At 46.9% G+C, this 23,452-nt stretch overlaps 1 protein-coding gene and 1 non-coding gene across 7 annotated transcripts in view; both read left to right on the top strand.

Moving 5' to 3' along the window:
* The window catches only part of LOC124629737 (lysosomal-trafficking regulator), a 70,037-nt gene extending 47,391 nt beyond the window's left edge, over window positions 1-22,646 (top strand). For 2 of the 6 annotated variants that reach the window (XM_047163264.1, XM_047163265.1), the window contains exons 26-55: window positions 1,249-2,751; window positions 2,876-3,019; window positions 3,169-3,482; window positions 3,603-3,649; window positions 5,754-5,917; window positions 6,294-6,398; window positions 7,405-7,575; window positions 7,763-7,852; window positions 8,130-8,264; window positions 8,561-8,737; window positions 9,114-9,288; window positions 9,775-9,957; window positions 10,272-10,480; window positions 10,773-11,008; window positions 11,366-11,556; window positions 11,908-12,051; window positions 12,377-12,669; window positions 12,741-12,886; window positions 13,628-13,889; window positions 14,187-14,334; window positions 14,876-15,016; window positions 15,409-15,623; window positions 16,636-16,719; window positions 16,807-17,658; window positions 18,115-18,295; window positions 18,719-18,861; window positions 19,287-19,525; window positions 19,939-20,189; window positions 20,574-20,751; window positions 21,071-22,646. In XM_047163264.1, the coding sequence (XP_047019220.1) occupies window positions 1,249-2,751; window positions 2,876-3,019; window positions 3,169-3,482; window positions 3,603-3,649; window positions 5,754-5,917; window positions 6,294-6,398; window positions 7,405-7,575; window positions 7,763-7,852; window positions 8,130-8,264; window positions 8,561-8,737; window positions 9,114-9,288; window positions 9,775-9,957; window positions 10,272-10,480; window positions 10,773-11,008; window positions 11,366-11,556; window positions 11,908-12,051; window positions 12,377-12,669; window positions 12,741-12,886; window positions 13,628-13,889; window positions 14,187-14,334; window positions 14,876-15,016; window positions 15,409-15,623; window positions 16,636-16,719; window positions 16,807-17,658; window positions 18,115-18,295; window positions 18,719-18,861; window positions 19,287-19,525; window positions 19,939-20,189; window positions 20,574-20,751; window positions 21,071-21,200 (7,251 nt within the window). In that variant the 3' untranslated portion in view covers window positions 21,201-22,646. The other 4 variants (XM_047163269.1, XM_047163266.1, XM_047163267.1 and 1 more) reach the window with 4 other exon arrangements.
* LOC124630155 lies at window positions 6,856-7,019 on the top strand. The gene has a single exon (XR_006984388.1). It is a non-coding gene; the product is annotated as a U1 spliceosomal RNA (small nuclear RNA).
* Window positions 22,647-23,452: the final 806 nt, after the last annotated feature.

The raw sequence follows: 23,452 nt of genomic DNA, 5'->3' as shown, positions 1-23,452 counted from the left end.
TCTCCTTGTGGTTGTTGTAACGTAGCCACATGCTCCTCCAACCAATTTAGCCCTAAGTATATTTATTTCTACTGGTGCCAGCAAAACCTACTTCCGCTGACTGCAAGATAAACAGTTTAACATATTATTTAGCAAGAAAAGATGATATCTGATGTTTTTATTTCATTTGGGAATCAATATTAATACTAAAAATATTTTATTGTTTTAACGCAAATTGTTTTTGAAAAAATATTGTCTAATAACCTCAATTCTTCATCAGAAAAAAATCAATAATTCTCGGAAACTAGGGTAAAAAATTATAAATTGTTTTCAGGGTCTGAAAAGGTAATTGTCGTTCTTCAAAATAAAGTTAAAACCACCATGGCACGCAATTTTTTTCTGGGGGCCCAAATCTCCTAACAAAACGGGCATTCTCCTTTAATTGACACTAATTTTTATAAAATATTTTTTTTTTGTTTTATAAAAAATGTTTTTTATTTCATTAAAGAATAAATTAAATTCGAGGTCAAAAATGTTAACAAGAAATGTACCAAGGTACGTTGTATTTTTTTTTGTCAAACTAGAAAATTTAACCTAAATTTTAAATATGTAGCACTTTTGATTACCTAATTTCCATTTCTCAATTAATACAATCAAGTCTTTTAATCATTGAGCCAGTATGAAATTACATAGGGAATTTAGGAAAAAATATATAATAAAAAGGTGTGTGTTTTTTCTTGCCATAAGTGTACGGTGCGCAAAGCGATCCCCACTTTTCTGCCGAGAGCTCATTATCCGCGCCGATAACTATACTTAGCTGAATCCGGTTAGACTGGAAGCCGACCCCAACATAGTTGGGAAAAAGCTTTGGGAGATAGATGGGAGGTTCGTAGTAGGATTTAACTATATTTTCAATTAGAAACGCTTTTGATTACCTACTTCTGTTAATTTTAGGTGTCGGTAGTACCTAGGTAAAAAGAATAATTTGTATGCTGTTCGCTAGGGTTCTTCAACAAGGAAACAGTTTTGGTGGATTTGGTGATCTTTGAATGTAATTTAACAAAGTAGTTGTAACATGCCAATACACGCAACGACGAGACGACAACGAGGGCCGCCTGCTACCGTTGAGTCAGCCCGAAGTCGGGGGTCGCGCCCCGCGCCAGCATTCGGCGAGGCGCGGGGCGCGTAGCCGCGGTGGCCTTAACTTATGTAATCCGGCGGTCGCGCGCAGTAGCTACACCGTGGACTAGCAGTGGGTCTGTGCTGCAGGAGCTGACGTGGGAGACGGAGCAGAACGGAGGCCGCGTCACAGTGCGCGGCTCGGCGTGGGCGCTGGCGCTGTGCTGCGTGCGGGCGCTGCTGCGCGACGAGCACCCGCGCCGCGCCTTCAACCACACGCAGATGTGCCGCCGCGCGCTGCTCGACCATCTGCTGCGCGCCTGCAAGGTACTGCTACTGTACATACGCGCTGTGCTGCACTGCACCCGCGCCGCGCCTTCAACCACACGCAGATGTGCCGCCGCGCGCTGCTCGACCATCTGCTGCGCGCCTGCAAGGTACTGCTACTGTACATACGCGCTGTGCTGCACTGCACCCGCGCCGCGCCGCGCAACCACACGCAGATGTGCCGCCGCGCGCTGCTCGACCATCTGCTGCGCGCCTGCAAGGTACTGCTACTGTACATACGCGCTGTGCTGCACTGCACCCGCGCCGCGCCGCGCAACCACACGCAGATGTGCCGCCGCGCGCTGCTCGACCATCTGCTGCGCGCCTGCAAGGTACTGCTACTGTACATACGCGCTGTGCTGCACTGCACCCGCGCCGCGCCTTCAACCACACGCAGATGTGCCGCCGCGCGCTGCTCGACCATCTGCTGCGCGCCTGCAAGGTACTGCTACTGTACATACGCGCTGTGCTGCACTGCACCCGCGCCGCGCCGCGCAACCACACGCAGATGTGCCGCCGCGCGCTGCTCGACCATCTGCTGCGCGCCTGCAAGGTACTGCTACTGTACATACGCGCTGTGCTGCACTGCACCCGCGCCGCGCCTTCAACCACACGCAGATGTGCCGCCGCGCGCTGCTCGACCATCTGCTGCGCGCCTGCAAGGTACTGCTACTGTACATACGCGCTGTGCTGCACTGCACCCGCGCCGCGCCTTCAACCACACGCAGATGTGCCGCCGCGCGCTGCTCGACCATCTGCTGCGCGCCTGCAAGGTACTGCTACTGTACATACGCGCTGTGCTGCACTGCACCCGCGCCGCGCCTTCAACCACACGCAGATGTGCCGCCGCGCGCTGCTCGACCATCTGCTGCGCGCCTGCAAGGTACTGCTACTGTACATACGCGCTGTGCTGCACTGCACCCGCGCCGCGCCGCGCAACCACACGCAGATGTGCCGCCGCGCGCTGCTCGACCATCTGCTGCGCGCCTGCAAGGTACTGCTACTGTACATACGCGCTGTGCTGCACTGCACCCGCGCCGCGCCGCGCAACCACACGCAGATGTGCCGCCGCGCGCTGCTCGACCATCTGCTGCGCGCCTGCAAGGTACTGCTACTGTACATACGCGCTGTGCTGCACTGCACCCGCGCCGCGCCTTCAACCACACGCAGATGTGCCGCCGCGCGCTGCTCGACCATCTGCTGCGCGCCTGCAAGGTACTGCTACTGTACATACGCGCTGTGCTGCACTGCACCCGCGCCGCGCCGCGCAACCACACGCAGATGTGCCGCCGCGCGCTGCTCGACCATCTGCTGCGCGCCTGCAAGGTCCAAACAACTACAAACCACCATGTTTTCCCATGCTGAAGTTATGAAACACCCGATAAATCATCGGGCCACATGTGATCGATCGCAGCGTGGCAAAGTGTAGCCATTGTTTGATTATATACAGGAGCGGTTCCTGAACTCGGAGTGCGGGCCGCTGGACGCTGTGGGCAGCGCGGCGCTGGTGGACGTGGTGCGCGGGCTGGTGGGCGCGCCGCCGCTGCTGTGCCGCCTCGCCGCGCTCGCCGACTTCCTGCTGCTCATGCACCAGGTACCTAACACCAGCCTCATCTACATGCACATCCAAATAAAATACTCATTATCTCTCACCGATTCATCATAATTCTGTTGAAACTACGGTACTTTATCTTAACCTTTGAAGAAAAGTGTTATTATCAACAAAAAACTTTATTTCATCAGGCTAGCGATACCTTCGTAACACATTCCCGAGCAAACTTTTACTTTCTACTCACGTCTGAAACGCAAGAGATGAGCGAGTTCGCATCCAGCTCCACGAAGCGGCGGCCTTCCAAACGCGTCAGGAAGAGAGATGAGAACAGACCCAGTGTGTCCAGCACATCGACCGACGACGTGTCCAACGATAACAGTCTCAGTTCCCTGAAGGATAAGGCGCAGAGTCGCGAGCTCGACGACCGGATAGACAGCAGCTGCGGCAGCACCGAGTCCACCAAACAGCTCAAGTCTAAGATCAACTCGCAGATTAAGGAAGGCAGGTAATGCGTTTTATTTAGTAAAGCTGTAAAGATACTACTAAAATAGAGCGTGAAAAGTCAGTGAAGTATTTATATTTTTGCTATGAACAATGTAAGTAATTATTTATCCATTATTTTCAGGAAACACACCGTGTCCTCCACATCGGAGAACTCGGACACACCCGCTGGTAAGTTCATAAACATTCAGATAGGGTTGAAGGTTCACTACAAAACAATCGAATCTTTAGCAAACTACAATTATTTGTCCTATTATGTAATTAATAATACACTGATTAGTTCCACGTGTTGCACATAACCATTCAGGCCCGCCGTAAGCGGGCGTGCAGCGCGTGCACAGCACGCGGGCGGCACGTCCTAGGGGGCGGCAAATCTAGCGAGTTATCACGTAATATTTAAAAAATACAATATCTTTTTACTAATGATTTGATTTCAATATTTCCGAACACAGCAATAGCGCTAAGAATATTACTTATACTGCCGGTTTCAGTTAGGTACATCTGTTGAAAGGACATTTTCAAAATTAAAGATTCTTAAAAACGATTTAAGATCAAGCAGTGGCGTAGCGTGGGGCAAATGCTATTTAGGGGGCGGCAAAATTAAACCAATAAAATTTCGGAAAAAGCCGCCCTAGCTTTGGTCGTCTCCTATCAATTTTGACTGTTTCACCCTTTGCATCCCCAAAAAAATTCGCGCTCGCTGCGCTCGCGGCTCCATGTCAGATATCGCATTTTATCTTTGTTTAATTGTTGAGGCATTCAATTCCGAATAAACATTTTTCGCGCACGTCCGTTATGGCTTTCTATGATATGTTCACTTCATGAAAACTCTAAGGAAAAAATCGCGCCCGCTTCGCTCGCGGCTTTTGCACTTCACTTCTGTGCATATCTTACTTTTTGACTTTGCTTTGTTAATTTACAGTGATTTTTATTTGTTTTGTGTCCTTTAAAAATAAAAATATCGCGCTCGCTCCGCTCGCGCTTGCTTACATATGGAAAGTGTCTTATAATTTTTCAACGGGAAACCCACCAAATAACGTATTTTACTGACTTTAAACATTGTTATAGATATTTAAGTGCGTTAGTTTAAGTTAATCACAATCTTTCAATACATAGGGGCCACTTGGGTAATGATTGCACTGCATTGATGCCCTAAGCAATTGCTTAGTTTGCTTATGGGCTAACCCAGGACTGCTTAGGTTACTCTGAACATTTCAAGTAAATAAAAAGTTATGTGTAATGTATGTTATGTATTGCAATAGTTATTTATCCAAAAGTAGGTGGGTTTTCTGCAATCAGAGCGGTGCATGTACATATTTTTTTCTGTTGGATAAGTAAGATGGATATGAATGGGCGGGGGGGGTCCGGACCACCTGGATCCGCTCCCCCCCCCCCTTATATATTTTTTGACAAAACGTATGTAGTCGTAGGGCGGCATAATCAGTTTTGCACGCGGGCGAACAAACAGCTAGCGGCGGGCCTGCATAACTTTGAGGAGTGGCTCGGGAGGAGTCACGGCGCCCTCACGTACCGCATGACGCAGGTCCTCACCGGACACGGTTGTTTCGGGAGGTACCTGCACCGCATCGGTCGTGAGGAGGCGCCCGGGTGTCACCATTGTGCGGACAGCCCCGAGGACACGGTGGACCTCACAGTCCAGGTGTGCCCCGCATGGGAAGGGCACCGCCGGGTCCTCGTCGAGGCTTTGGGCGGCGGCGACCTCTCGCGTCCGGCCCTGGTTCAGGCCATGGTCCGGGGCGAGAGGGAATGGGATGCCGTCGCCTCCTTCTGCGAAGCGGTCATGCTCGAGAAGGAGGAGGCGGAACGCCAGAGAGTTCGCACCTCTCATCCCGGCCGCCGCGCTGGACCAGGTAGACACCATGGGCGCCGGGTGTCGCGAGATGACTCCCGGCCACCGTAGGCGTGGGTCTGTGGGCGGTGAGTTCGGGTGGCTCATCGTCCCTCTGTCTTCCTAGACGACAGACCCGTGTCGACGGCGCGCGTTGTTCCACGCGCTCCTCAAAGAGACGTCAGCAACCCCAGCGGGGCCCAGCAGGGCCAAGGCCTGCCGGGGCTGCGGGTTGTTCGAAAGAGATACCGCGGCCCTGGTACATAAAAGGCCTATGACGGAACACGACGATTTTAGTCAGTAAGAGTCTGACACTCCCTCACCGCTGCTAACCCACAGCGGGAGGGGTCATTTGATGATTTTACGTCGATAAAAAAAAAAAAAAAAAAAAAAGGGCCTGCATAACCATTTGTATTTGTTTGTTAGAGAGCAGCGGCACAACAGAGCGCGAAGGCTCGGCGGCTGACGAGGGTACACAGCCGGAGAACAAGGAGCCGGCACCCGAAGCGTTGACCGACTACATCGTGGTGGACGCCGACGATGTTAACCATACCACTGTCGAGATGTACACCAGCGGGATATACCATCAGGTAGCAAACATATACACAAGATAAATTATGGAATCAGGCGTTACTTTGTAGAAATCCACAGAGCACATAAAAGCTAACATACGGCAGATAAAAGCTGTGTATTCTTTTGCTTTTATCTAGACATTTACTTCAAAATACTCTAGGAAAATGGTAAATAAAAGCTTTTTATACACTTTCCATTTATCACATTCTACCTATACTTAAATACCTATTTATTTCTTTATTTAACTGTTTTACTTAACTATGTACAGTGTACACAGTTACTCACAAAACACAGAAGTATAAAAAAAGAAAAAATTGTATTTATTCTTATTCGTAAAGGTAATTTAACAATACTATAGATTCCTCTATAAAATGTATGGTGGCTTGTCCCCAGCGTCGTGTCCGAGCTGGTGCTGCGTCAGGCTGGTCAGCATGCGAGGGACTGCTGCTGCTGTTACGGCATGCGTTGGCCTTACTGCCAGACCATGAACATCAGCAGGTAAGCGCACGCATAATGTATTCAAACTTTTTTTTACACCCGTCGAATCTGGTTTAATCCTGTATTTTATAAAACAACCATTATATCCCTATAATAGTACTAAAGTCATAGAAAATGCTATTTGTCTTTTGCTTTTGTTTCAACCACTGCTCAACAAGAAATTCAATTCTAAGTAAATCTTACGATCGGGTTATCTTATCTCTCTGCGCTTGAAAATTGAAACGGGCGACCCTTCTATATTTATCCCGTTTTGTTTCGTTCACTTTTATTGTTATTCAATAGCGCCATTATAGTTAACTCTCTCCGAGCGAGGGTTACTTTTGTGCTTTTATCCGCCATTGTAGATAAGTTCCTAACCCCTCGATAGATGGCGTTGTACATTTCGGGCCGTTTTCTGTATCGCGGTGTTAAGATTCTCCGGCGTTGAACGACCCTCGCGCCGTATTGTATTGAACTCATACTTACCTGGCGTAGGGGATACCGTGATCAAGAAGGCGGTTCCCCCAGGGCGAGGTCCATCCATTGCACTGCGGATGGGTTGACCCCTGCGATTATCCCTAATGTGGATAACTCGGACGCGTAATTTTTGGTAGTGAGGGACTGCGTTCGCGCTGTCCCTCTCAGAAACTATTAAAAAATCTAGTGAAGAGGCCTCTCCACTACTGCTGATTGTAAAATTCATGTATGTACAACGTATGTATGATGTAGGATAGATATAAAAAAGTGTGTTATATGAAGTTAATTTTTTGTTTATTTTCTTAGTAGTTTGATAGGGTTTGATAAATGTAAGAAATCGCGTCTTGCGAATTTATCATTCCAAGATTTGATTAACGGCTACAAGCTCATCATGTTGAGAATACCCGCCAATGTGTTTGTGTGTTGTGCCTAAGTTTTGTAGTGTTCGCTAGAGCTGTCCTACTTTTAGGTACCTAAACAAAGTGTTTTAATTGTTTGTAAATTGATGGGTTCAATAAGTTTTTGTAGAGAGTAATGTCGTGTATTGCAGGCGGCATGCGGCGCGGTGTGCGCGTCGACGCTGGTGGTGCTGTGCAACCAGCGCGGCGCCCGGGCGCGAGCCGCCGCCGTGCGCGCGCTGGCCGCGCTCACCCGCCGCGCCGCGCCCGACGCGGCGCGCAGGCTGCTGCAGCAGCACTACTACATACACCTCGCCAACCAGGTCAGCGCATATTGACATACACCTTTATCAATGACATTTACATGAGATTTTTTTATCTAATTTAAACTAACAAAGAAATAAATTTGCAAGCTGCTAAATCACCCAGTAAGTTATTTGATAATACATCTTTAATAACTAATAATACGATTTGAATGAGCTAATACTTGAGAGTGTACTTTTGTAACAGATCTCCCTGTACGAGGGCTCGTGGGAGCTGGCGTCTGCGTGTGCCGCGCTACTCACCAAATGTGATGTGCCACTCGAAGACCAACTTGATGTAAGTAAACAATTCCTTCAATATAACTATAGTCAAAAGTGTCTACTGTGGTATCCAACAGCTGACTACTGATTAACTAAAATAATTTTTCTTACAAAATACATCCTATTGTCCTACTAATAAAATAAACGCGAAAGTTTGTATCTATGGTCTTATTCCTCTTTCACTCAAAAACTACCAAATGACTTTAAATAAAACTTGGCAGTAACATAGCTGCTATGTCCTGTCAAAGCCTGTGTAAGTACACATGTTATTTGATGCAACATGGGAATGCTAGGACGACATCTGGACCGACGTGTCGGAGGAGGCGCTGCAGCGCAGCCCGGCGCTGCTGGCGCTGCTGCCGTGCTGCCTCGCCGACGTGCCGCTCGCGCACAACATCACGCTGCTGGCGCGGCGCATCATCGACAAGGTACGCTTACATTACACACAACGCCAGCTTCACAAAACATTGTTACGATAAAGTTTCCATCCCATTTCCTATAAATCGGTGACCGATTCTTTATAGAAAAAAAATACGTATAAAACAATTTACTACAAAAAATCAGTCCGATTTTCTATATTAAAAAAGTCTAATCGAGGCGGGGCAGCCTCAGAAGATTTCGGATTAGAATTATAGTTGTAGTTTCTATAAGAAACACATTCCAGGATAACGTAGAATCCTTGTGCTTTTGGACTTGTCCATCTTTTTTTAATCGCTATTTTCAGGCATCGCTGAAGGTCCTAAACGAGATAGCCCTCGTGGAGGTGGTAGTGCGGTCTATTCGCGCCGTGGGGGAGATGCCTGACACCACGTTTGAAGGTCGAGACTTATTACTAGAGGATCTGTTTGAGCTGCTCAACAGGGTCGCTATCAAGGCGTTGTCGTCGCAACATAGTATGCAGGTTTGTAGAAAGACGTCCTAGTATTTCTGTTAAATAACGAAGAGATTTTAAATTCAAATTAATTCTTGGGCATGTTGTTGTAACTAAGGGTGAAACGCGACCATTTTACTAAGAGTAGTAGTAGAAAATTTCTATCAGTGTTAGATAGCCCATTTATCGAGGAAGGCTATAGGCTACTTTTTATCCCGGTACGGGAAGTAGTTCCCACGGGATGCGGGTGAAACCGCTGGCAGAAGCTAGTAATTGTATAAAATTCTATGTGCCTGAGTCGGAACATCATTTGGCCGGTTTTTAGATTCTCTTTTGCTTTACTACACCGATAGTTCGTCATTTTATTTCAAAATTTATAATGTGAGTTATGCGGTCCTGTCGGCAGACGATCTCGGAGCTGCACCACCTGCTGACGTACGCGGAGTGGTCGGGCGGGGCGGGCGCGGCGGCGGCGGCGCGGGCGGCGCAGCGGGCGCTGTTCCTGGCGCAGCTCGACCACCTCGAGGAGCGGCTGCACGCCTCCTACGCCACCACCAACAGGCACAACTACTTCACCACCGGTAACCACTCAGAACTACTCCTGTATAGCGGGTGTGTCGTTAATATACTGGTTAATATATGTCGATTAGCACAAAGAAAACAAAATACGTAAAAATAATAAATGGAATGTTCAAACAAAGTAAATAGCATATAATGTGCGATAATTAGAATACCTTATAAGAGTCAGTCATTATAAACAACGGAAATTCCCCCTTGAAAACTAACAGCTGTCAACTGGTCAAACATTCGATACTCCTAACTTTATTATGAAAACGGGATACATAGGGAGTACATAGGGGTAGTAGATAAGAAAGTACATAGGGGTAGTACATAAGGGAGTACATAGAGCTATTACATAAGGGGGTACATAGGGGTAGTACATAAGGGAGTACATAGAGCTATTACATAAGGGAGTACATAGGGGTAGTACATACGGGGGTACATAGAGCTATTACATAAGGAAGTACACATAAGGGTGAACATGAACCGGTATACAATGGTTGCAGTGCTGTCGTCGGCGGTGTCGCTGGGCGGCGAGGGCGCGGCGCGGGCGGAGCGCGGCGAGCTGGCGGCGCGGCTCCTGGCCACGGTCTCCCGCGCCGTCAGCTTCCTGCTCGCGCACTCGCCGCGGGAGCCGCTCGACGACGACGCGCAGCTCTTCGACCGCCTGCTGTCGACCATGCTGCTCGGTGAGTCTAGTAAATACAACATGGTGGATCGGGATACAACAACAGGATCTTAAATGATGATGATTCATCCACGATTTCAGTATAAATCCTATGTTTACTTATCTATACATATATATAAAAACGAAATTCGCTTTCCGTTGTCACGACATAATATGAAAACGGCTTGACCGATTTGGCTGATAATTAGAAGGGAGGTAACTTAGACCCGGGAGAAGGTTTTAGGATAGGATTTTTGTCACCGTCCGACTACGGGACGCGGGTTAAACCGCGGGCGAAAGCTAGTTATTTATGAACGTTAAACTTTGCTCACCCAGCCGTAAGCGGGTCAAATGCGTCCCGTCCGAAGTGGTGGGTGAGCAGCAGCGCGGACTGGGCGACGCCGCTGCAGGAGCTGTTCTGGTGGGCGGCGTCGCCTGCACCAGGAGCCTGGGCGCTGCAGGCGGCGCTGCTGCGCGCGCTGTACCACGCGCCCGCGCCCGTACTGCACGTGCTCACGCCCTCCGATCCCGCGCATCTTAGGAAGGTAATAACGGCTTCATTCTCTACCAAAGTTTCATAAAAATACCTAGACTCAATTTTTTGCTTTGAAAATTATTTCTTTTATAAAAAAATCTCTCCTGTTTTAAATAGGGCTGAATGACATTATGAAATCATGTTTAATTAGACAGACTAATAAAATTAAAATAAGCCTTTTTAGCCTTTGAGTCCTTGCTTATATTGGCATATGAGATCTCTTTTCTTACTAGTGGCCACAAATCTTATTATCTGGACTCTTTTGTTTCCTACCGTTACCATTACTATTGCTGGTCCTTCAGTTGGCAGTATACCTGCTGACGATCCTGAAGCACATCCACGCGGAGGCGGAGTCGGGCACAGCTCCCGTGGAGCTGGCCATCACGGACTGGGCGCGGGCGTGGGCCGTGGGCACGCAGGCGGGGCTCAGCGAGCGCGTGCCCAGCGCCGCGCTGGCGCCCGAGGCTGCCGCGCTGCTGAGGCAGGATGAGGAGCGCTGGGCTAGGCTCGCGCATCGCACCAGATCTGTTATTGCCAAGTAAGTTCACTTCCGCAGTATAGATTGATGGCATATCTATCGCCCCTCATATACTTCTAGATAAACTCCCAATATTGCGGAGGCCATTCAAACACTTTTCGCCCAAACACACGACAAATGGACTCACCATATTCCGTAGTTTCCAATGTCTTTTAATTCATAAGCAATATAAAAATCATTGCTCTGTTATTTGTGGTTATACACATATTATATTTAGCACAATTACATAAATGATCATTTTGAATGGCTACAAATTACTGACGTGTAATAAACCGTGAACATGGTTCACAAGTCACTACCCTGAGCTTGCCATATATGTGGTTTATGTAGTATGCTATAATCGTCATATACGTGCAGAGTGGTATGGAGCAAGGAGTCGCTGGCGAGCAAGGTGTCGGACAGCGCGATGGCGGTGACGCGCGGCGTGGTGGACGCGCAGAACGCGCAGCGCAAGGCTTTCATGGAGCATCTGCGCCGCGCCCACGCCGCGCAGGCCGCCGCCTCTCAGGCTTGGCAAAGGCTCATCGATACCTATACACATGAACAAGGTAATGTTAAATACTTAGAACTATATCCCTATTCCTGGTACAATCGGTTGTGTTTTCAGTACGCTGTGTGGTGCTTATAGCAACATTATTGAGTCTTTACACATTGAAAAGTAACTGGTGCAAAGGGCACTTCGTCAAGACACGAAATAATAATGATCATTCATTCAAATCGTCTGTAATCATTTTAGTACTTTAAAAATCATAATGCTTACAATAAATTGGATAACTTTCCGAAAATCATACCTCATTCAACTTGTTTTTATCTTCAAGACTTGTTCAATCGACGTTGTCACCTAATGTCATTACACACAAGAAACTTGCTCTAAAATAAATTGAATAATTTGTATGCAGCGGTATGGCACATGCCCCGCTCGTACCCGCAGTCGTGGCAGCTGGACGCCACGGAGGGCCCGGGCCGCGTGCGCGTGCGTCTGCGTCGGGCGCATCTGCACGTGCCCGACAAGTTCCTCAAGCCGCAGCACAGACATAAAGCCGGTACGATTATAATTATCTACTTTTATCATATTATAGCCTAGTAAATACATATTTGATTTGATTATATGGAGTGGCGAGGGATGTTGCCGTCAGTCAACATAACATGTTTTCAGGTTATTTGGTTTTAATAGGACGTAGTCTATTATTTATTTTATTATCAGTTCCCTCATGCAGTGGATTATAGAAGTATCACGTATGAATAAATATAAATTACTTAGTTTTTACAAATTCAAATAATACATATTTCTACTGTTAATCTTTTGCTACTGTTCTTGCGCAAAAAATGATATTCACATAATAATGTGTAGTGCCTATGTGTGTACAGAGGCGCGCAACATGGCTGGGCCTCTGCGCAGCGTGGTGGGGTCGTGGGGCGCGCTGCGCGGCGGGCTGGTGGCGCGGCTGCAGCTGCACGAGACCGTGGCCTACATGGCCCGCGCCACGCGCCTCACGGCCGCCGCCGAGCTGGACGGCGAGCTGCTGCTCAGCGACCGCAGCGTGCACTTCGTGCCCGACCCCGCGCCCGCCGCGCCGCCGCGCCGCACGCACTCGCTCGTCGTGCCCGAGGTGCAGGCCGCGCCGCAGGCCTCGCGCTGGCCGCTCGCGCACATCATGCAGGTAATACATCTATGTTTTATACATAGTAACACTTTAACCGAGACTTTTACTAAACATGTGTCGTGTCACAGGTGAGCACGCGGCGCTGGTGCCTGCAGGAGCGCGCGGTGGAGCTGTTCCTGAGCTCGGGGCAGGCGCACCTGCTGGCCTTCGCCGACACCGCCGAGCGCGCCGCCTTCCTCAAGGCGCTCGCCGCCACGCAGCACCCGCCCGCCAGGTATGCACATCACATGCTGTAGCTGCTCCTGAGCTCGGGGCAGGCGCACCTGCTGGCCTTCGCCGACACCGCCGAGCGCGCCGCCTTCCTCAAGGCGCTCGCCGCCACGCAGCACCCGCCCGCCAGGTATGCACATCACATGCTGTAGCTGCTCCTGAGCTCGGGGCAGGCGCACCTGCTGGCCTTCGCCGACACCGCCGAGCGCGCCGCCTTCCTCAAGGCGCTCGCCGCCACGCAGCACCCGCCCGCCAGGTATGCACATCACATGCTGTAGCTGCTCCTGAGCTCGGGGCAGGCGCACCTGCTGGCCTTCGCCGACACCGCCGAGCGCGCCGCCTTCCTCAAGGCGCTCGCCGCCACGCAGCACCCGCCCGCCAGGTATGCACATCACATGCTGTAGCTGCTCCTGAGCTCGGGGCAGGCGCACCTGCTGGCCTTCGCCGACACCGCCGAGCGCGCCGCCTTCCTCAAGGCGCTCGCCGCCACGCAGCACCCGCCCGCCAGGTATGCACATCACATGCTGTAGCTGCTCCTGAGCTCGCTCTTCACAACAAACATCATCAAACATATACAACATTACAGTTTCAAGTAAAATCACTATTTTACACAGTATAAAACTATGGTAAATAACCCCTTCACTTACAACTTTTAGGAACATTAAAGAAAATACGTTTCCAATATTTTATGAAACACTGAAACCGTTTCACTTATTTCATTCATAAAAATCGTATACCATCACAGAATCGAGCCAGACACGCTACAAGATGCGATGACACAATGGCGCAACGGCAGCATCACGAACTGGGAGTACCTGATGCGGCTGAACGGGCTCGGCGGGCGCTCGTACAACGACCTCATGCAGTACCCCGTGCTGCCCTTCGTGCTGGCCGACTACTCCTCGCGCATCCTCGACCTCAACGACCCCGCCTCCTTCCGCGACCTCGCCAAGCCCATGGCCGTGCAGAACAAGACCAGGGAACAGCATTATATCAATATTTATAATGTAAGTGTAAACGTACTACTGCAAACATAGCCCTGGAACACAAAAAGTTCAAGAAGAAACATGGTGGGTTTTAACCAGTAAGAGACTGACACTCCACGACACGGTGAGAGGGGTCATCTGATAATTTCCCGCCACAAAACATAATTCTATTCTTAGGAACTCTTATGAAAACCTAAAGGTCACATAAAATAAATTATTTATACTTCACATAGGGTTTTGGGACTTTAGGAGCTTGGAGCTATGTGCATTTCAGAACTTTGTCAGTCTTGTAAATATTGGAACATCTTCCATCCTCAGGACCTGAAGGCAGCTCGTCGTGAAGGCTGCAGCCCCCTGCTGTCGCGACAGCCTCACCACTACGCGTCACTGTACTCCAACTCGGGAGGAGTACTGCACTATCTAGTACGAGTCCCGCCTTTTACCGAGCTATTCCTAAACTATCAAGGTATGTACTTTACTTCTTATCATCCTTCTTCCCTAACTTATTAAAATCGAAGCGTCTTCTTATTGACATCATCATGATTAATTTACTTTTGCCCTTCTTTTGGGCACCAGGAGCGAGCGTCGAGAACGATCTCTAAATTCATCTTTTATAATATTTTTTGTAAGTCTTTTAAATAGCTCTGTACATATTCTTGTCTATACTAATATTATAAAGAGGAAAACTTTGTTTGTTTGTTTGGTTGTAATGAATAGGCTCAAAAACTACTGGGTAGTTTTTAAAAATTCTTTCACCATTCGAAAGCTACATTATCCACGAGTAACATAGGCTATATTTTATCCCGGTACGGGCAGTAGTTACCACGGGACGCGGGTGAAACCGCGGGAAAACGGCTAGTTGTAAATAAAACCACATAATGACTATATGGTCATGTCGCCATTCACACAATCCGTCTATAGTTATTTGATCGTCCTCCATATTATGTTGTGTGCTTCCCACCTCTCCTTCGTGAAGGCAACCAATCTAACGATTGTGTTATGTGTAGACAACAACTTCGACATGCCGGACCGCACGTTCCACTCGCTAGCGACGACGTGGCGACTCATCACCAACGACTCGCCCACCGACGTCAAGGAGCTCATACCTGAACTGTTCTATCTGCCTGAACTCTTCCACAATAATGAGGGTAAGTTTGATTATAGAGCGGTGAATAAAAAGTTATTATTTTTATTTGTTCCTCTTTATTTAAAAAAAATCTAATAAAGACTTATGTTAAATAGGATGGAACTCCCACTTGACACTCACAGCCGTCATAGCCATATGTTACTTGAGAACACTAGATAGCCAAATTGAGACCCCTATTGCCGGTTGTCATTGAGTGCCGTTGTCCAAGGTTGTCAAAACATCTGAAATATCCTAATTTCATTCATAACTTTTAAGCTTTTAAAGCTTAAAACGTGTGTGTATTAATACAAATTATGAATAGATTCTCTTTTCTTTCACCGTGCTATGCATTTGAAATTCCAGGCACTGGATCTTATAACGTTTTTTTTATGTCAACATTTTTTCCTATTTCAGGTCTGAATCTAGGCACGCGCCAATGCGGCGCGGCAGTAGACGACGTAGAACTCCCGCCGTGGGCCGGCGACGCGCGACTGTTCACGCTCATCCACCGGCAGGCGCTGGAGGCGGCCTACGTCACGGAGCACCTGCCGCACTGGATCGACCTGGTCTTCGGCTACAAGCAGACCGGACAGCCCGCGCTTGATGCCATCAATGTGTTTCCTGCTTGTGTTAGTATGATTTTTGTTATTATGTATCTTGATTATTCCCTGGTAACAAGCATATCTGACAGTCAGTATATAAACCTTGAAACAGAATAGGGACAGAGCTAAAAATATAAAATTTTACTCAATTAATTTTTTGGCGAAATAGTCAGATTATTTTAATATGAAGACAAGTATTTAATGTCGGAAAGTTCAGCATGATAATATAAACAACATATACAAAACAGTGACGTCACGTAGAGGTTAAACATGTTCATAATACCATCATTATTAGTTTTAATCATGTAATAAAATGGAAATATTATACACTGGTTATAATAAATTGTAATATTATGAGCATGTTTTGTGGTTAAATAAGGCTATTTTTTAGGGTTCCGTAGCCAAAATGGCAAAAACGGAACCCTTATAGTTTCGTCATGTCCGTCTGTCCGTCTGTCCGTCTGTCACAGCCGATTTACTCGGAAACTATAAGTACTACAGTGATGAAATTTGATGGGAATATGTGTTGTATGAACCGCTACAAAAATTTGACACTAAATAGTAAAAAAAAGAATTGGGGGTGGGGCCCCCCATACATGTAACTGAGGGATGAAATTTTTTTTTTCGATGTACATACCCGTGTGGGGTATCAATGGAAAGGTCTTTTAAAATGATATAAAGTTTTCTAAAAAACATTTTTCTTAAAGTGAACGGTTTTTGAGATATCAGCTCTCAAAGTCGTAAAAAGTATGTCCCCCCCCCTCTATTTTTATAACTACGGGGTATAAAATTCTAAAAAAAATAGAGGTGATGCATGCTAATTAACTCTTTCAACGATTTTTGGTTTGATCAAAGTATCTCTTATAGTTTTTGAGATAGGTTGATTTAACTGTAATTTACGGAACCCTTCGTGCACGAGTCCGACTCGCACTTGGCCGGTTTTATTATATTACTTTCCAAGTTCCAAATTTTTCTAAACTTTTTCCTAACCTTTTATTCCAAATAGATTTTTCTAACGCATATATCATATAATGTACAGACGTACTACGGCTTCGACCCGACCGCGCTAGAGGAGGAGGTGGACCGCACGGCAGCCGCCGCAATGGTGCGCACGTACGGGCAGGCGCCGCGCCAGCTGCTGCGGGCGCCGCACCCGCATGCCGCGCCCGACCTGCACCATGCCAGCGATCAGGTAAGCACGTGCGGGCAGGCGCCGCGCCAGCTGCTGCGGGCGCCGCACCCGCATGCCGCGCCCGACCTGCACCATGCCAGCGATCAGGTAAGCACGTGCGGGCAGGCGCCGCGCCAGCTGCTGCGGGCGCCGCACCCGCATGCCGCGCCCGACCTGCACCATGCCAGCGATCAGGTAAGCACGTGCGGGCAGGCGCCGCGCCAGCTGCTGCGGGCGCCGCACCCGCATGCCGCGCCCGACCTGCACCATGCCAGCGATCAGGTAAGCACGTGCGGGCAGGCGCCGCGCCAGCTGCTGCGGGCGCCGCACCCGCATGCCGCGCCCGACCTGCACCATGCCAGCGATCAGGTAAGCACGTGCGGGCAGGCGCCGCGCCAGCTGCTGCGGGCGCCGCACCCGCATGCCGCGCCCGACCTGCACCATGCCAGCGATCAGGTAAGCACGTGCGGGCAGGCGCCGCGCCAGCTGCTGCGGGCGCCGCACCCGCATGCCGCGCCCGACCTGCACCATGCCAGCGATCAGGTAAGCACGTGCGGGCAGGCGCCGCGCCAGCTGCTGCGGGCGCCGCACCCGCATGCCGCGCCCGACCTGCACCATGCCAGCGATCAGGTAAGCACGTGCGGGCAGGCGCCGCGCCAGCTGCTGCGGGCGCCGCACCCGCATGCCGCGCCCGACCTGCACCATGCCAGCGATCAGGTAAGCACGTGCGGGCAGGCGCCGCGCCAGCTGCTGCGGGCGCCGCACCCGCATGCCGCGCCCGACCTGCACCATGCCAGCGATCAGGTAAGCACGTGCGGGCAGGCGCCGCGCCAGCTGCTGCGGGCGCCGCACCCGCATGCCGCGCCCGACCTGCACCATGCCAGCGATCAGGTATGTACTAGGAACTAACAGACTAAATGCTGACTAAACTGACTTACCGTATCATCCTTAACTATGCGTTTAGTGATAGAGTTGCGGGAAACTTATTTAGACCTTATAAGGCTTTAAAACCTTTTCACGTAAGTAATGTTATGAAGCTGAAGATTGTTGTGTTGCACCCTGGACTTCTTAAGGGTTCATGTGATTGCCATGATGAATAAATTAATCGTTTATTTCCCACTGAAATCGCGGTATCAAACTTTTTTTTGTAAATATATAAATGGTTTCATTGAACATGTTAATCTCAGGAACCTGCTCCAATTTGAATATATTTGTGTCAGATAGTTCAGATATCGATTTGCATATATGGACATGTGAAGTTGTTCTTTAGGACAAGTACGCCAGCAAAACAGCGAGAAACATTTTGTAAGTCAAGATCTGGTTGGTTAATACGCTATGTTTGTGCAGGTGCCAGTATGGGCTGGAGTAGTGGGTGCTCGCTGGGGCCGCTGGTGCGGCTCGCCCGAGCTGCAGCCTCCTACCGTAGTGTGGCGCCGGACCTGCGCGGGCGCCGCCTCGCTGTACGCGCTGCCGCACGCGCGGTCTGTGGCCGTGGCTTCACGAGCCACTGCACTTATCGCTTTGCATGGTATGTTCATCTTCAGTATTATTACATAAATCTTATTAATTTTCATACTGCAATGACTTTGATTTAAGTTTAAAGGCGCACCACAGTACAGGCATTTTGTACGTTATTTACACATGATATAGTTACCGGCACGGATATTGGGCTCTCGGCGGAAGAGTGGGGATCGCTTTGCGCACTGTACACATGAGGCAACAAACCAATAAATTGCTTCTGCGCAGGTGAAGATCAGGGCTCAATATCCGTGCCGATAACTTTACTCCTTGGATAAATAAATATTGGCCCTCTTATTGGTTTCAACACTGGCGAAATTCATCTCTTAGCGTGAGTCCTGACGTAATTTAAAGACCCTAGATGTGACAACATGTTCTGTCATTTTGTTTTTTTATTTGTTTTTTATTGTAAACCTTTAATTACGTATTATAGACGAGGCAGCAAACAACGCACAGAACAATGGACAACAACCTCTAGCGCTGGTATCGTGGGGACATTCGGATAACATCGTACGGCTGAAGCGTCGCCGAGATGTGCGGCCTGACCTATTATTCCATGTGTGTGCTTTAGATCAGGTAATAAATTCATCATTTCTTATTATAGTTGTAATATAGATGTGTATAAAAGGAAGTTAGGAAGTGGAAGAAACGCAGTTTTGTTGAGTATGTGATGTTGTTCTTTATAGAGCATGCGCTTCGAGTAAGATGTATTTAGCTAAGTCTGACTAAACCAACGAAAGAACAAACTGACGCGGAGATATAGTAACGCAAAATTTTCTAAGCGAGTAGTGCTTTAGAAATCTTTTTTTAAATAAAATTACCAAGTAAGTAATTAAGACCAATCTTTGTCAGATTGGTTTGATTCGAAAAGGAATTTAAACGTCTCGTTAATTTTAGTCACCAAGTAACTAATCACGCCTATCGTTTGTTACTTGTATGGTATCTCCTTTCATCTTTTCTAGTTGTGTGAATCTAAAGCTAACAATAATGTTCAATTACAGATAACAAAAGTAGTATCAATATGTGCCACGGGCGGGTGCCCCTACCCGCTAGTGGTGGGGTACGCATCGGGGCGGGTGTCGTGCGTGCGCGTGCGCAGCACGGCGGCGGGCGCGCGCGCGGCGGCGCGCGGGCTGCACGCGCACGCGGCGGCGGCGGCGGGGCTGCACGCCTGCGCGCGCGCGGGGCTGCTCGTGTCCGCCAGTGTGGATGGACATATCGTGCTCTGGGACCTGCACACGTATGTACTCATTAGAACTTAAAACCAGTCAATTTTTATAAGACTCGCGACACAAATACAACGATACATAAGAACATTACAGTAGAAGGTATAAAACACATAAAAAATTAAAATCGCTCGAGCCGATCAAACCTCTCTCATCTCTTTCATGCATGCAAACCGTAGTATCGAATTATTAGACGTTATCCTATCCTACTAATATTATAAACGCGAAAGTTTGTATGTATGGATGTTTGTTACTCTTTCACGCAAAAACTACTGAATGGATTTTAATGAAACTTTACAATAATATAGCTTATACATCAGAATAACACATAGGCTACAATTTGTAAACATATTGTTCGAAATACTAAACCTGCGCAGACGAAGTCGCGGGCACCAGCTAGTATAACATAAAAATATCCTCATTCCAGATTATCATACATCCGAACTCTACCCAACCGGGACATGCTATCAGTAACGCACGTCACAATCAGCGAGACTCTCTGCGACATCGCATCAGTGCACGACATGACCAGCAGTAACGCGAACTCCGACGGCAACGGTGACGTCACGCCCGACGCCAATGACGTCAGCGACAACCATACGGAAGCGTATGAGAAGGATGCGGCTTATAAGTACAAGTCGCTTATTAGAGTACATACTGTTAATGCTAGGTTTGTGGGTGAGTAACGTCATTATTGTAACAGCATTTTTTTTTAAATGGCATCTACCATTTTTTTATCCCACTGCTGTATTTGACCTTCTCAATGTACATAAGCAAAGTATAAACACGATTCGCAGTGACTTATCGAAACGAATGAGAGATTTCAAGTTTTTTAGGATCATTTTCCTTATAATGATGATTTCCAAAAATGCTTTCCCAAATATTTTACCTCTTAAAAAGTACATTAGTTAAATTCATTTAATGAAATTATGCCAGTAAAATTAGCACATTTTTACGTCAAACAGCACTCCCAAAATCTTTCCTTTTTCGCCACCGCTTCCTAGTATTATTGGTATTGCAATTCCATAAAATTGTATTTTTCTATGAAATTTCGTTCCGCAGGCAGCGTGAAGGTGTGCGAGCGCGTGACGTGCATCTGCTACTCGAACGCGCCGGAGGGCATCAGCGTGAACGCCATCGCAGCAGGCCTGGCCACGGGCGCCGTGCGCCTGTACTCCTCGTGGGACCTGCGGGCGCTGCGGCTGATACCCGCGCCTGATACCCGCGCGCCGCTGCTCAGGTAAGCTAGCTCACACTACATACGTATATTATAAAGCTGAAGGGTTTGTGTATTTGAACGCGCTAATTTTGAGAACAACTTGGCCTTATTGGAACAAAATAAACATTGTTGAGTAGTTCATTTACCGAAAACACAAATAGGCAACTTTTTATTCAGGAAAGTGTAGAGGTTCCCCCTGGATGAGGGTGAAACAGCTTGTGAAAGCTAATTCTGCATTTTTCTTTGTGTATTTTTCCAAAAGCAGCTTAAAGTGTAACTGAATGTAGCTGCCTACCTAATGTTGTAAACTTTTATACAGTAGTTGTCGTTTATTCCACAGCATAACGTTCAGCAGCGACTCGCAGCTACTGTTCGGATGCTATGCGGGCGGCGTGGTAGTGGCGTGGGAGAGCGCTGGCGCCACTCGGCCGGCGCCCGTGCGCATCGTGCCCGCGCATGCACTCTTCTGAGGCACATATCAAGAACAACGCCACCCACAGAGTCCTAGTCGACGTCATCAAACTCGATTCCATATTTGAAGACGACCGTAGGATCAAGAGATAAGAAAAGCAGTTCATGTAAAGAAAACATTTATGTATATGTTTAATGTTCTACCATGTTCTGATTTTCATAAATGAGAATGTATAGTAAAGGTGTATACCCAACTCGATTTTAGAACTAAAATATAACATTAAGATGAGCGTAGAACAAATAACTACTAAATACATATAAGTTATGCTAGCTGACAAACAAGAGAGTGCTAATGTGTGATGATTACTTAAAGACTGCAACGATAATCTCCACGTAACTGTGTAGGCGTTTGTCGTTTGAATTCATTTGTAAATAAACTTGTAAGCTGTTGCGTTTTACGACAACATACTGCTATTAAATGCAATATTAATGAGTCTTCGTAAAACAGAACAAAATATAGCCTGTAAAACTGGCTATAGATAAAAGCAAATATCAAGAAAAACAGTCTTCCTCAGTACGTAGGTGTTAAACACTAGACTATGCAGTAGTGTAGCTGTCGTGCCAAATATAATAAATAACAATAATTACGATAGTTATGACACAGTTTGTGATGGGTGAATATGATTAAAATTTTTGCTGTCCACATTGATTCCAGGAATCGTATAAATCATTAGAGTATTAGCAACCAGAGTAATAATTTGGAAATAAGCAATAATTGATTCATGCAAGTCTCGATTAAATCTGAGATCGATTTGTAGTGTGTCCATTATGGATATATGAATAACTTTTACTCTAGTATAATAATTTAATACGTAGGTTATTTTATTTCGAGGTATATAAAGAAAGTTAGCGTCTGTTACGAATTTATTTTTTATGTGTGTATAAAAGAGATATTATATTTCGTGGACAATTTATTTATGGTTGTTTAAATTCTTAGCTGTTCGTAAGTGATGAGCAATAATGCATATCTTAGCTAAGTGAGTTGTAAATATATTTTTGTATAAACATTCCTGCAATTGTAAATGTTGCTCAGAATGCATTTTAAATGTATACCGATACAACTACTATAAGTTTCAATTTATTGTAAATTATCTATTTCCTTCCACAAGCTCTTACTGTTGTACTTTTTGTTAATAATTTTACATTGAAATATTGATGAGGCTCAGCAGTATTTATCACAATTATCATAGAAATTATAGTATCGATATTTATTTATCTAAGCATTTCCTGCTATCCTGAAGTGGCCCTGATACTGTGAGCATTTTAATAAATAACACCAACAGAGATTGAATGAAGTGTACTGTTTCAGGGGGTTAAGTTTATTCTTGCCTTGTGTTTTAATATTTTACTGTTGTTAGTTACGTTTGCGATAAGTTATTATGAATAGAATTATTTTAATTATTGTACTGTTGAGTTTTTTAAATCAATAAAACATTTTTTATAATGCTTTGTTTTTTAATTGTGTTATAAATGGGATTTTTAACCCCACCATAGAAACTATTGAATCAAAATTCAAGCGAAAAGCTGCTAGACCTAAGGATACTGTAGTGTTCGCCCTACCTGTGTCTCTGTAATTACCATCCGATAATTACGATATCGGCTCGCTCGCCCACATAACGTCTTACTCCCGCCACACACTCTCCCGGTTTCCCGCCAACTGGCCATAGAGTATAGTGTGCACTCTCCGCGTCTATGCGACAACGAGACGACAGATATCGGTGATAATACAGTACACTACATCCCTTCCTTTGTTTAGTAAAAGCAAATTAAACTCCGTCACTTTGCCGACATCAATAACCAGTCTGGTGATCAGTCGATGGACACCGATATCCCGCCTGTTAGTCCATGTGGAATCAAACAGTCTCAAATATTGCTGCACGTTCAGCCAACGAGCACTCATCTTGCTTGGTCCGATTCAAACAGTTTATTATCGAAATCATCTACTTATATATCTAGGCAATGACATATTCAGGTAGGTATCTCATGCTCGAAACAATTACGAACACTTGAGATCCACTAGCGGCAAAATCAAAATGAATATAAAAATAGATAAAACCAAACTGTACCTGCCTATTAATGGAATATAATAAATCTTCATACTCCCAGTGGTTTCCTCACATTTTACTCTAGCTACCTACTCCTTTCCCTTTTCCTTCAAATGACCAAGTATTGCCTTTGTCCTTGTCGGGCTTTGACTGAATAATTTTACTTCACTTACTTGAAAAACAGTTTCAGAATGCATTGTCCCAAT

Source organism: Helicoverpa zea, chromosome 4, assembly GCF_022581195.2.
Source record: "Helicoverpa zea isolate HzStark_Cry1AcR chromosome 4, ilHelZeax1.1, whole genome shotgun sequence".
NCBI lineage: Eukaryota > Metazoa > Arthropoda > Insecta > Lepidoptera > Noctuidae > Helicoverpa > Helicoverpa zea.
The sequence above is the reverse complement of the archived record's forward strand: the minus strand, read 5'-3'. Positions and strand labels throughout refer to the sequence as shown.